This window comes from Pongo abelii, chromosome 10 (assembly GCF_028885655.2).
Source record: "Pongo abelii isolate AG06213 chromosome 10, NHGRI_mPonAbe1-v2.0_pri, whole genome shotgun sequence".
Lineage (NCBI taxonomy): Eukaryota > Metazoa > Chordata > Mammalia > Primates > Hominidae > Pongo > Pongo abelii.
Window position 1 is genome coordinate 45725479 of NC_071995.2, and position 14619 is coordinate 45740097.

Genomic DNA, 14619 nt, shown 5'->3' on the forward strand with positions numbered 1-14619 from the left:
GGCTCCCTGGGCTCCAAGCCCAGTACTTGACAGTTGCCTGTAAACTGAGCAGGTCTTTATCTTAAAGACATTACAATGGACCCTAAACAAACACATTAACAACCACTCAGAGACCTAACGCTGGCCAATAAACAAACCCCCAGGAAAGCTTACTCAGAAAAGGTTCCTCCTTCCTGCAGCCCCTGAGGGCAGATCCCGGAGTCCCTGCTTCCTCAGCCTGCAGGCTGCTTTCCAAGGGCTCTCCAGCCCTCCCAGCAGGAATGTAATCATCTGCCCTGTGTGCCCTGCCTTCTCTCACCTTTACCCACAATAACCCAGCACAGTCGCAATGCACTCAGTGCATACCTATTGCAAATAAAACAAGAAAGTAAATCTCCTTCAAAGGAACAGCGAATAGCTCCAGGCTACCAAGAAGAATGTGTTCCATGGAAGCTAGTGATTACCCTATATACCAAGGTTTTAAATTTAAGGTCTTTAGATGAGCTTTGGTGTTTCCCTGAACCCCTACAATGATTTGCAAAATTTATATGTAGGCTTATGAAGGGCATTTTTTTCCCTAAGATACGGGGAAGGAGATTCCCTGTATCATCAGAGTTCAATATCAAAAAAAATTTTTTTAATCTAGATATCTATGGATAAAAGGATATGATGTCTAGAATTTGTTTCAAAACATTTCAGTTGGAGGACAAAGAGTGGGTGAAGTACGTGCAGTTATGGATTAAACAAGATTGGCCATTAGTTGATACTTATTAAAGCTAGTGATGAGTGCTTGGAAATTTATTATATTATTCTGTTACAAAAGAAGTGGAAGGAAGGAAGAAGAAAAGGAGGGAGTGAGGAAATCTTTGCTACAGACTATGCTGAAAGAACCAGACAGACCATAGTATACATCTGCTATTCTCATAGTCCTAGCTTTATAGGAACAACTGTCCAGTGGATTGCCTGATCAGTGTTTGAAAGCCTGGCAAATTTGTGGGTGCAGAGGCATGCCCTTCTCACTCTCACCCCTGCTCTCTACCCTCAGCATCACCCTGAGAGAGGGACGAGAATCCCTGAGGCCATCTTGGTTCATCTGCACTGTCTCTCCTACACCTCTTCACCCCTCCCCTCTCCACTTCACTCCAGGCTGTGCTGGGGCAGGGAGGTGGTCATCCAAGGCCCTGGCTCTCCATTGAGACCCCAGCCAGGTAGAGCTCCTATTGCCTGAGCAAGGTTGCGCAGGAGGGGGCTGGAGCTGCACTATTTGGATGTTCTTGGAGTAGAAAATTCACAAATTCCAAGCTCTGCTCCCAAAGCAAATCTCCCCAGCCCAGGTGGCTGCATCCTTCTCCTCCCCTCCACCCAGTTCCCTGGGTCGCCAAGCCGGAGGCTTTGAAAACCAGCTTGTGTTTGGTTTGTGAAAGCACCAATGTTTGCAATGTTTGCAATGTTTTCCCAGCAGAGAAGGAGCATATTTTCTCCCTTCCAAATGCAAACTCAAAAGATGCTCCACAAGTTTTTCTTCAGACTTTCCACAGGAAACATAAATAAGAAAGAAAAATGACTTTAGGTGCTGAGACCTGAAATGGAATTTCAACCCTGAAGGAACTGCCTGTAACAAGCACTCTCTGTCCTTCAGTGAAGGCTTCGAGAGCCTGGGTGCATGTTCCTTTCCTCTGAGCAGCCTTTACAGATGAGGCAAGGGGAGGAGCTGAACCAGTTCTTAGACCTGACTCCCAGCTAGGTCTTCAGCCCCACACAATGAATGGCCGGTGACTGGCACAGCAGCTGAGATTCCCTGGCTACAGTGTTCTTTTTTATCTTTCTTGATTGTGTTAGGGTAGAACAAATGAGGGTGCTCCAACCCGAGAGGCCCAGCCACACTGCAAGCCAGATGCACAATCAGAGTGTGAAGTGTGGACACGCCCCCCTGGAACCCGAGGCCACAGTTTGCCACCTGCTCTGCCCTTGTCTCCATCTCGGAAGAAGGACATCCCTGATCTGTGGCCTCTGTCTTCACAGATCTTATAATTATCAGACAAACACAACCACAGAGAGGCTGGAAGGCAGTGCTTCAGCATCACACATATATGCATCGGTGACCCAGAGTTCTGAATAATCTTAATGCACAGATAATTGGAGCACTTCTTGCTCACAGCTTAGAGCCACCAAATGACTGCTTCCAGGTTAGGAGTTTGCAGAATATGTACACACCCATGGAGCCCTACAAAAGGCTCCGGACCCAAGAAATACAGCGTTGAAGTCAGTGTGGACAGTTCTAATGCAGCTAATACATTCTGACTGATTTGTTGTGAGCTAAGGATCGAGTGTTTACACTTCAAGGTCACCGTTTCTGTCTCCTGACATCTGAGAACCTTTCTTCTTCTTCTACTTTTTTTTTTTTTTGAGACAGAGTCTTGCCGTGTCATCCAGGCTAGAGTGCAGTGGCATGATCTCGGCTCATTGTAACCTCTGCTTCCCAGGTTCAAGCGATTCTCTTGCCTCAGCCTCCTGAGTAGCTGGGATTACAGGCACCCCCCACCAGACCTGGCAAATTTTGTATTTTTAGTTTCGCCATGTTGGCCAGGCTGGTCTCGAACTCCTGGTCTCAAGTGATCCACCCACCTCAGCCTCCCAAAGTGCTGGGATTACAGGCATGAGCCACCGCGCCTCGCCCAAGAACCTTTCTTCTTAAGGTGTTTTCCTTTCCCATAGCATTCTATCTTTGGATAGGCCCAACAAGGCCATTGAGCCTCTACCCTTTTTACAAAACATATTATCAATCTTATAGCCATATGTTTAGTGATAAGTCAACTAAACAAAGCAAGGGACCCCACTGGAAGGTGCTTGTGAGAAGTGTATCCTTACATCTAGGACTTCACTTTGATGTACCAAATTCTGAGAAAGACCCCAGAAGCCATTTCCTTCTTGCTGAGGTTTATTTATCTGGTTTATCTGAAGCCCGGGCCAATAACCCAAATGGCTTTCAAATGGCTACAAAAGTTTCTCAGCATTCGATTAATCAGTCCCATCACAGACAAGTCAACTAACCTGCAGACCCACGTGCTGTATTCATAGGTGGTGCTGGTTCTGGCAGGGGTGATCTGGGAGGAGGTATTTCCTGGAGGTGTTTCCGAAGGGAGAGGCACTAGCTGAAGTTGGCTCTGAGATTCGACGCGGAGGAGGAAAGGGAAGGTGGAGTGCTGATGCTGACAAGGCGAGGAAGAGGAGGAGTAGAGGTTACCAGTGCTCAGAGCATGGGTTTTGGAGGCACACAGATCTGTGCCCAAAGGGCTATCGACGCTCTTCCACTTCATTGCTGAACAACTTGATGTGTTCATACATTCCCTGATATGTAAAAGTGGCACAATACTCGCATCTACCTTATAAAGTGCCTGCAAGCACAAAGACAAAATGTAGAGAGAGCTTAATGCAGTGCCGGACTCAGTCAACAAATAGCAAATGGAAGTTGTTCTCATTAAACAGCAAAAAGGAAGTAAAAAAGAAGACAGAGGAAGACAAAGGGGAGATGGGAAGGGGATGCCATGGGAGGCTGTGGGTGGGGTGCAGAGGCCAACACTGCAGACAGCAGCCCCTCACCCAGCTCCATCTCTGGGCGCCTGGGACAACACAGCTCTCGGTCCAGACAGGCTGCTCAGATGTTTATTAAGAAACCACCCATAAAAATTATTGGAAACTTTACATTTGCAGCACGGTCTCTGCACACTGCCGAGCTGCCACGGCTCTCAACAAGGCCTCATTCATGGCCCCAGGCAGCTCACTTGCCTGCCCCCAGCCCCTGGGTCTCAAGCCCACCAGGGTGCCTCCCAGCCCCCGCCCCCAGCCCAAGCCCAGCCTCCTTCCCTCCCTTGGGTCTGAGTGATTTTCTGATTTGCCTTTTCCAAATGTGAAATCTTTGAATGAGGTCACTTCAACTGGAGAGCAAGGGATAGGTCACAAGGCAATGTTTCCTAAGTGCAAATGTCCCTGGGTGATTTTAGGTAGAACTTGGATTAAAGTTTTGCATTCTAATAGTGTTATATATAGTATCTATATTTTAATGTACATGTGTATGTATTTTGGCAGGGACCAAACCTGTAAAATGTATTTATTTTAATAAGTATTGGAGGAAAAGGTAGAATATCAATCCCATGTTACAGAGTTTTCATTTCAAGTAAACTTGAGTAAAGTAAAAGAGAATGAGAAAGTTGACTTAAGGAAACCATAAAAACAGTCATAGTCTAGGTGACCCTCAGATCTGGCAAACTGATCTGGGAACACCGCATGTGTTCTCAGCCCTCACCTAGAGCTGTCTGGACACAGCAGTCTGGACACAATTTTGATCTACACAGGGAGGTCCTGCCCCGGGCTGGTCAGAGAGGGGGCCTGCTCCTTATCCAGAGAGCTCTAATGACTTGTCCCGGCTCCCTGGGTCATGGTTCTGCCTGACCCCTGCCAGTCTGCACTTGGCCAGACTTGTTCTACTGAGACACTGTCTACAGGCACAGGGCAGCTCCTCAGAGCAGCACCCAAGGCCCTTTTCATCCAGCTTTCCTGTCTCTGTCCCGGTTGGCTTCTCCACCAGGCCCAGTGTGCTCAGGGCCAGGACGGCGTGGCTCTTCTCTTTGGTTTCCCCTCTGCTTAGACTGCTCTGCTGACACGAATTGCCCACTGGCCTCTGACTTGTTCCTACTCTCCCACCTTCTCCCAGGCTCCCAAACCTCCCCCTCCCTGCAAGTGGGACAGATAGTACAGCATCATGCTTGAGTTCAGGCTCGAGTTCTAATCTTACAACTACTGCTTGCCAGCTGTGTGTGCTTGAGCCAATTGCTTAACCTCTCTGTTACTCAGTTGCCTTATCTGTTATGGGGGGCAATGGCAGCAACATCTTCCACCTCCCAGGTTTGTTGGGAGAACTGAATGAACAGACAGTACCAGATTCACAGTAAACAGCAAGTACACTGCATGGCTGTGCCTTCTTTGGAGTTTAGTTCTTGCCAAGAGCAGCCTTTCAGCACTCATTTTCCAGGGAGTAGATGCTTGATCTGTTGGCTGATTATGGATGTACCATGAGGTGTTTTCTACATACGATCTCTTGATCCCTGAGCCTGAGAGCTGAGTTTCTTTCCTGGATCTAACAGCCCTCTGGAGACTTGGAGAGCACTTATTCCTGGGCTATCGCACAGCCGTCTCTTCTCTGGAAGGTCTGGTCTCCAGGGCTCTTCGTGGAGCTTGTCTTCCTCCGTCAAGTTTGGCCTAGGAGACGGAATCCTCCAGGAGCAGGCCTGGCTGGGGATGCACATAGACCTTCCCCGGCACAGAAAGGACAGTGCCTGGGGACACTCAAGGCCATCTTCTCTGAAGCCCACCCACATGGACAGACTAGAGAGAAGCCACTAGCACACACCCAGCGTCTCCTTGTGCCAGACACTAAGTTAGGTGGACCTTACTAGGTCCAGGCCCTGGTCCTTCAGCCCTTGCTCAGGTGGCTACAAAGACAGCTCCAGAGCCTGGGGATTGGGGCGAGTTCTTCAGAGCCTGGGGGTTGGGGTGAGTTCTCCAGCTGTCAGCCTGTGGCCACCCTGGAGCATGCTCAGAGGGAGCAGGCTCCAGCCTCCTGCCTTCCCTCATCCCAGGCCTCAGCCTTTTCTGAAAGAAATGTTGTGTTCCCTTGGCCCTCCCCCCTTGCCACATCCCCTTCCTCCCACAGAGCCCGGGTCCCCCAGGCTACAGTCCAGCAGTCCCTCTGTGAGCAGACTACCAGTGACACATGGCTTTGTTAGAAACCTCATTAGCAGAGACAGAAAGGCGAGAGGCAGCTCAGAGAGGCATTCCAGGTGTCAGTTAAGAGGGGCCGCAGGAGGAAAAGGCCATTAAACCACAACTAAGGTCAGCCCCCAGTAGAATGAAAAAATAATAAACTGAGACCTTGGAGAGTGGTGGGAAGGTAACTGGGGAATTGAGGGGGGTACCCCTGACTCAGACTGGGGAGGGAACGCCTTGGGTCCTGGAAGGGCCACCAGCTTGTCTTGCCTGATGCTGGGAGTCCCCGAGGCTGTTCTATGTAAACTCCTGGAGGACAGGGACTGGGCCCCAGGAGACTCTGAACCCCGCTCCCAGCGCATGCTCAGCACACCACAGGCACTGGGCACGCGCCTAATGAATGAGTGGAGATTGAGCCTGGTGCACAGGAGGAGGCTGGAGTGCTTGCCATGCATTAGGCGCTGGGCTCGGCACTGCCTGTCTGCAAACTCTTTGTACCCCAAGACGTGAGTATTATTAGCTCCCTTTTAAAGATAAGCAAATGTAGACACTAGAGTGTGTTATTTTGGGGCTCCCCAGACTCTGGGAATTCACTAGAACTCTACCTATTGATACTTGGAACTTCTGAAACAGACACATTCCTTCATTCCACAATTAGTCATAAAAAGGCTGAATGAGGCCATGCGCGGTGGCTCATGCCTGTAATCCCAGCACTTTGGGAAGCTGAGGCAAGCAGATCACGAGGTCAAGAGATGGAGACCATTCTGGGCAACATGGTGAAATCCCGTCTCTACTAAAAATACAAAAATTAGCTGGGCGTGGTGGTGTGCGCCTGTAGTCCCAGCTACTCAGGAGGCTGAGGCAGGAGAACTGCTTGAACCCGGGAGGCAGAGGTTGCGGTAAGCCGAGATCGTGCCACTGCACTCCAGCCTGGTGACAGAGCGAGACTCCGCCTCAAAAGAAAAAAAAAAAAAGGCCGAATGCCTGTGGAGGCTGAGGCAGCACACTGAAACGCACTCCTGAAGGGTCATTAGAATGATTGTCTGGTATCTGGAATTCCCTGGCCTGTCAAGGATGATGGGGGCTGCCCTGAGCTGGGGAACATGCTCGGCTGAGGGAGGTGGAGGACAGTGGCAGGCCTGTGTGCACTCCCAGCGTTGCTTCAGTGAGCTGTTTGCCTTCACTGGGCAGGGACCCACAGGGGTCATGTATTTTTGTCATGCCCGATGGGGAATGCACATGATTTATGAAGTTTTTTTTAACCTGAGGCTTCCTCATAAAGGAGCTTTGAGAAGACCGCAGCAAACCTGGTTATGAAAGGCCTTCCTTTCTGGGATCTGTTAGACAAGATATTGTTGACTGCCTGCCCTCAAGAATGAGGGACCACGTGTGCTCCACCCTAGGTCTGGAATGGCCCCAGACCCCAGGAAAACTGCACGTGGATTTGTACCTTGTTCCCCTATCCCATCTCAGGCTTCTTGCCCTCTACACCCTCTTAGCTGACATTTCTACCCCCAAGAAACCTGCCCCAAGAGATCTCTGAGTCCCTGATCCCTTATGCCCTTGACATCAAAGGTCCAAGCTTCCCTGGACAAGTCACTTGACCTCACTGAGTCTCTTTTCTCATCTGCAAAATGAGCATAAAAATATCCACCTTGAAATCTTCATAGTAAGGGATTTAATCAATGCCTCACCAGTTGGAAAGCTCTCTGAGCTCTCTCTCTCTCCACGTGTCATTTAATCTTGTCTCCCTAGCACCTAACAGAGTGCCAGGCACATAGAGCCCAATACTAAATGGCAACTTGTAGAAATGACTTCTACTGAATTCAGTGAATTCGGTGATGAGGAATAAGTAAAATGTGTTTGTAAACTGCAAGGACAGTGCCTGGCACTTGGTAGGCATTTAGAAAATTTGGGTTACTCCTGCATTTGAATCTGACTCTCCCCTACAGATGCCGGACCCAAGACTCTGGCCCCAGTGGTGAGGCAGGGACCCCAAGGTTCCAGCCATCTCCTCCTGGCCTGATTGGAGCTGCAGGGGACCTCTGTCAGTCTCCCTCCTTGGCACCCCCTCCCCCATCCCAGACCCCTGGCCTCTTGATATCCCGACAGCAGCCCCCACAGCCCCTCTGGGGTGGTGGGCGTCCCTGTGTCGGCACAGCTAGGCTGGGCCCCTCTCCAGGGAAGGGGCTGAAGGGTGTGAAGGACTGGTGTGTATGACTTTGTTTATTTTCTCTGAAGAATCCTGCCTGAGCCCTGCTATAAAAATAACCTGCCTGGAAACCTCATCTCCAAGGGGTAGAAAGAAGCTTTTGTATCCAGGGAAGCTGCTCTAACTGCCTCCCTGTACCTTCACCTCAGCCCATGCATCAAGGAGGAGCCAGCTAAGGTGATGAGGGGCCAGGGCAAGAGAGAGGGATGCGTGGGGAGGGAGGAGGGGACGGAAGGGCAGCTCAGCAGCCTCTTGCCCTGAGCACGGCAGAAGCCTCTCACTTGTCTGCTCGACCCAGGAAGATCCAAAGGAGGAACTGAGGGAGAGAGAGGAAAAGAGGAAGTCAACAAGAGAAAAAAACACTGGATGTTGAGAGAGACAAGGAGGCCAGGAGACAGAAGATTAAGTCCAGGACAGAGGAGGGGCATGGGGAGAGTGGGGAGGAGAGTGAAGTCGAAGGAGAAAGAAAACCAAGAGACGTGTATGCAGAGACACAGAGCTCAAGGGATCAGAAAGAGGCTGTGGCCATGTTTACAGACGTAGCTTAGCATGTGGTCCCCACCACCAAGGGAGAAGGCAGGCACAGACAGGCTGTCCCTGCCACCTGCTGGGTTCCTGCTCTGCTGCACAGCCCAGCTTCCACTCTGGCTCAGGCTGTGGCAGAAAAGACAAAGGTCCCCCAAGCACCCACTATGGCCGGGCCCTGGGTGAGGCATGAGACCAAGCCCCACTAAGGCTTCTCAAAGTGTTCCTTCCCAGGAGCCAGGCCTGATGGCAAGGAGCAAGTCTGCACTGTCACCAAATTCAGGAGGCCTGGATTCAAGTCCCAGTTCTCCTGCTTTTTAGCTGGGTGATCTTGTACAAACCACTTAGAATTTCCCAGCCTGGTTCTCTTATCTGTAAACCATAAATAATAAACCTCCCTGTCTACCTCCCGGGGCTGTTGAGCAAATCTATGGAAGCATATCTGAACAGGCTCTCCAAGTTGTATGGTGCCAGCAAGACAAGAGGGAATGACCCATTCCTTTAGCCATATTTCTCTAGGTAGCCATCTTAGGATCATGGGTGAGCCATACGGAGAATGAACCAACATAGGAAACTCCTATTATCTCTGTTTTCACAGTAGAGGAAACTGAGGCTTAAACAGGTTAGTAACATGCTCACCATCGTGTATTAATAGCTCTTAGGCAACAGAACATGAATCCAAGTCTCTATATTCAGAGTCTGTGTAGACCCAGAGTGCTGGGCCTTCTCTCCAATCTTATGGCAGAGGCTGCCCAAGAATGACCTGGGACAGTCTGCTCCACTTCCTTTAAGGATGAATTAATTTACAATTGTTCTATGCAGGCCAGACCTATCTCTCCTTGGAGACTGCACAAGCAGGTGAGCATTAAAGGAAGGTGGGAGGCCAATTTTTGCCCGATATTAGGAAGAACATTGCTATTGTTCCAGCAACGAAGTGAGCTGCCTGAGAGAGTCCGAGCTCTCTGTGGCTGCGAGGCCAGCAGGCCAGGACTTGCAGAGACCACTGGTGCCTATAGAAGGCACATGCTGGGCTTGACAAAAGAAAGCCCAACATTTTATACTCCTTAAGTCATCCCCAGCCCATGCCTTGGTTTCCCCATCCGTACAGTGGTTGGAGCAAGACTAGATGAAGGCTGAGGTCTTGTCTAGCTCTAACTTTCTAGAATTCTGGAATTCCCGAAGGCAGGACTCCAGGCCTCAGGGTCTTGGCCGAGAGAACAGAGACGTGGCTGTTTGTCCAGCTTGGTAGAACAGTGGAGCTTATTGAGCTTGTGGTTCCCTGAAACAGAACCAGTCAAAAGGCACACGCAGAGAAGGTAAATTCATCTGTGGGTCTGGTGAGAGTCACTGAAAAAAATGTAGTGCTTGAGGACTGTCCAAGGAGAGCCAATTTTCAACTCATAGCCTGTGATGCTGCGCCCAAACAATGAGAACAGCACACTGGGCTTCATCCAACCAGGGCCAGAGGGAAAAGAGTGATCTTGCAGATGATGTCCTCATCAACAGCACAGTGACCAAGCGGCCCTACATGGTGGGGGCTCCTTAAAATGGTTCGCCTTCCCTTGCAGGCCTGGTCAGGTGGTGTTTGTAAAGCAAAGGGAACCCTTTTAGAAATTTGCCTTGAATTAAACGATTGTTGTTCGTGTGACCAAGAGGTGTTTATTTCAGCAACAGAAAGACCTTCCTAAGTTTTGAGCCCAGAATTAGAGTGAGGCGGGCTGGGGTCGACTCCCTGGATACGTTTGAGTTAGACTAGAGGCTGGGAAGTGGACAAGATGCTGTTGTAAAGCTTCTAGTGATCGCTATGGGACGTTCCTTCCACTCTTTGCTCTAATGACGATTAATGTTGATGCAGTGACTATTTTAATGTGCTTAGACACCTGCAGTCCCATTTGGCCTTCACTACAATATGCGAAGTAACTGGCTAATATTATGTAGGTAGTAGATAGATAAGATTATGCCCATCTTAGGAGAAAATGGAGGATCAGAGAGGGTAATTCTAAGGGCCCTCATTTAGCAAATGATGGCTTTGAGGCTTGAACCTAAGCCTCTTGGCCCCAAATGCTGTGCTCTTCATGGCACTCTGCCATCCCTCCACCCCCATTTTGGGGCCATGCAGGGCTGATTTTTCCAGGCTGCTTTTTCTCTTATTTAGGGACAGTGCAAAACTATTGGAGCTGGATTAAAACCTTTAGAAATACCAAGTTTTGAAACGATTGGTATTCAAAATAAAAGCAATTCTAACGATTAAGTATAAAGAAGTCTGACAAAGTTCTAACTTTTGCCATGAGGATTACTTTGATGCTTTAAAAATATGAAATATCAGAAATTAAATCTTAATTTTTTATATAGTACCCCTGCCTTCCTGTGTCTTAAGTAGTTTCTAGTCTGTCCTTGGCCCACCTAGTCCCGAGGACTTCCTAACACCACAAGCCCCAGAGCAGAAAGACAGGCTGTACCGGAGCGGAGCAGGAGGTGACTGTTGAGCGGGAGCAGGGAGCAGGAGAGGTTTTGGGAGTGGGGCCCAGGCAAGCAGGAGGAGCCAGAGAAAGTTAGGCTCCCACAGAGCTGTGAATCATATTCTTCCTGAGCTTAGGAAATGCAACGATGACCGCCATCCCTACCCTCAGGAGGAGACAGACCTCAGATCCAGAAGGGCCAAAGCAAAAAGTGGAAGAAAACCAGTCTTAGGAGTGTCCAGTAAGAGAAGTAGAAAAGGCACTAGAGATGCCCTGATTCCCTGCTCCCAGTGGAGCTGACTCTACCCTCCAGAACCTTCAGGCTGGGACTCCTTCCTGCATACTCTGGTTCCTTCTAGATGCCAGTCTGGGGATGAAGAAGGCTGGAGTTCAGTTCAAGGGGACCTGTCAAGTATCCCACTGGCATATTTTCCAGTCTTCCTCACTCTTTCTGATAGCATAGAGGCTAGAAGGGGGCAATGGGAGGGATTACAGGAAGAAGACAGAGAAACAGTGTTAGCAAGTAGATTCTGAGTCCTTTAATAATCAATAATAATTAATTAATATTAATAACTGCAACTTAATAAGCATTTGCAAAACTCTTTTAAGTAATATAAACAGCTAATAAGTCTTTCATTCCTGGCCTCCAAAAGAAGTAAAATGTTTGTTTGGGGAGCAGCCAGCTTACAGGCCTTCCACTGATTCTTCCTAACACAGTCCCTCCTGCCCACCCTATCTCCCTAGCAGTCCTGTCCCTTGTCCCTGAGCCACCCATCCTTTTAAAAATCCTGTAGAGTGATGAGGGCTGGCTGTTTTCTGGCTGACGGTAGGAGGGACTGGAGACCCCTGTATGCTGGTGGGGCAGCCCAAGGTCACTGAGGACCCAGGGGTGGAGAGCTTCTTGTGGAAGCTGGAACAGTGAACAAAGAGGCTTTTGAGCAAGTCCTCAGCGAAAGCTCTGGAGAGCCAGTGCCTTCAGCCAGCCTCCCGGCTGCCCTCATACCCCCAAGGACTGGCTGAGGTAGACTGCTGGCCCTGGCCTCTTCTCCCCAGAGAGATCCCTCATGCAGCTTTGTGCCCCAAATGCTGCACTGCATTGCCCAATGCATCTGAAATGTCACCAGAGATGGGGTCATCCCCCCAATGTCCTCTCATTCCTTCTCTTTTCTAAGAGTAGAGACTTTGGAGTCAGACAGATCTTCTCTCAGTGCTAGTGTCTTCTATTTGCTGGCTGAGTGATCCCGAGCAACTGACGATCTCCATGAGCCTCAGTTTCCTCATATGTGAAATGGAAATAATGGTATTATGTACTTTATTGGTTTGTTACACAATGCCTGGCACATAGTAAGCACTTGGTAGACACCAGTATCATGGTTATTATTCCTGATATTCACCCATCCTCCATTCCATCTTGCCCCATGGCTCCTGCTAGACTGGACCCCATTCAACAAAGGGGTCCATCCGATGAGAAAGCATCAGTCTGACCCGGAGCTGAGCTCTTCCTGGATGTGATAGGGGCCTGTGGTTCCACAACCTAGGGGTATAGGATTGGGGTCATGTAGGGGAACTAACTTCAGGCACTAGGGGCAAGGTGATGTTGACACTGACCTTAGATGACTGAGTGGACTCTAATGGCCATATCCACATCACTTACAAAGAAACTGACTCATACAGGGTCTTGGAATGTTCAAGTTCACTGGTTCTCAGGTTTTGAGGGGGTTCAAGGGTCCCAGAATAAGCTGGCTAAACTCATGAAACCTCTTTCCAGCAAAATGTAGAATTCTACATGTTTTGTGTATCATTTCAGAGGGTTATCTGTGGCCCTCAGGTTTACCCCTCCTCAAGCTCTTCTCTCACCTCACAGTTCAGAGACTGAAGTCCAGAGGCGTCAAATAACTTGCCTGAGGTCCCACAGCTTGCTAGTGGCATGGCTGTGGCTTGCATCCAGATTTTAACAGTCCTCTCTTTCCCTCCACTGGAAGGTGGCATCTCCATGCTGTTCTTTGGCTGAGATTGTGTTCACTCCCCTACCCGGGGACTGGAAGGTTAGCAAGTGCCACCAAGGTGGACTGCCTGGGGTTCTGAGGAGGTTGTTTAAGGGTTAACTCAGGTGGGTCCCAGATTGGGTAAAATAAACTAAAAAAGGCAAAGCCAGAGCCCAAGCCAAGAACCAAGAGCCACCCTGCACATGGTGGTAAAGGGTTAAAAGAGCTGAGCGTGACCGTGTGTGTGTGCTGAAGAGCAAGGCTGCATGTGCAAGGGCGCACGTCCCTCATTCGCACATGCTGGTGGTACAGGACCAGCACTGCAGGCCAGCCCGGGAGAGAGGTGCCGCGCACTCCTGGTATGAATGGGCCTCTGTCTGCAAAGCTGTGTAAGCCTCTGTGTGTGCAGGTCCCATTAACTCACCCTCAGCCACATGTGGAAAGGGGAGGAGAGGCCTGGGGAAGCCCAAACCACTCAGAGTTCTTCTGGTTTTAGACTGAAGTAGAAGACACAGGAGAAAGAAATTACAGACCCAAACTCAAAATAGCACACGCACATCTGCATACATGTCCCCACCCCACTGGTGTCTGGTCAAAACCTTCTCTTCTTAACCCTATTCTCAACCTATTACCCAGCTGGGCAGTTTTGGGGGAAGAATCTTCAGCTAATTCCTAAATCTGACTCTAGAAAGCTGACTTTATTTGCTTTGTGGCTGTCTCAGATTTGTCCTGTGCCTGAGTCTGGGAGTGGCAACTCATTCCCTGACTCACCTGCAGCTCCTGCTACGTGGGCTCATCCCTCCATCCAGCCATGGGGCCTCATTCACACCACTGTGCCTGTGATGGACGGGCTTGGCTCACATTCTATCCTGGGCCCCATGTTCCCACTCCGCCTTCTAGTGCTCTGTGGGCCTGGGCCCCTATTGCCTTTGGCTGTGGTTTGTTTAATGGAGCAACTCCCATCTGGGAGCAACCCAGAGCTCAGGACACAGGGAGATGGTTGTCCAGGCTTGCTATTTTTTCACCAGAGGAGCCAAACCACAGTGATGGGCTCAGTGGCCTGGCGGCACCTTCCTCATTCCTCCTATCACTAGCCCGGCCTCTATTCCCCTGGCTGGCCCTGACTACCAGTAGCCTCTGATGTAGGAATTCCAGTTACCCATTGAGAGACTTCCTGGGTTGGAGTCTGGTCCCCTACACAAGGAGAGAAGGAAGATCTGAAGTAGCCAAAGCTGAGAGAGAGAACTTGGGGACCAAAGGATAGGCCCATAGACCAGCGACCATGCTACATTCCTCCCTCTATCCCCATGCCTGGCACAGAGTAGCTCCTAGAATACTGAGTAAGCAGTTGAATGAATAGAAGGATGAATGAAGAGATGGGTAAATAAATAAATGAAGACTCTTAGATTCATGTAAGCATTCTGTTAAAAATAGAATTTGATTCCCTGGCCCCGATATAGGAAAGAAGGAAAAACAGACCTAGCTTCAGAAGGTCCAACCATGCTATCTTTGAGTCTAAGGGAAATCTCTCAGTTCAGGCCCTTTATGGTGTGTCTTCGAGACTCCTTAGAGGTCTAGGATTTGGTAAAACTGGCTTTTCCTCCATTCTTATGTCTACTTCTCAGGGCTCTTCTTGCAGAGCCTGTTTTGCCCACTAGAAGAGGCTTTACAGCTGCACAAAGCAGCAATGAGTTGG

At 49.6% G+C, this 14619-nt stretch overlaps 1 protein-coding gene across 8 annotated transcripts in view; it reads right to left on the reverse strand.

Moving 5' to 3' along the window:
* The window catches only part of SENP1 (SUMO specific peptidase 1), a 99649-nt gene that overhangs the window by 16245 nt on the left and 68785 nt on the right, over window positions 1-14619 (reverse strand). For 5 of the 8 annotated variants that reach the window (XM_054526610.2, XM_054526612.2, XM_054526607.2 and 2 more), the window contains one exon: window positions 2915-3188. In XM_054526610.2, coding sequence (XP_054382585.1) covers window positions 2931-3188 — 258 coding nt within the window. In that variant the 3' untranslated portion in view covers window positions 2915-2930. Of the gene's footprint in view, window positions 1-2907; window positions 3189-14619 lie in introns of those variants that run through there. The other 3 variants (XM_054526609.2, XM_054526608.2, XR_008511766.2) reach the window with 2 other exon arrangements.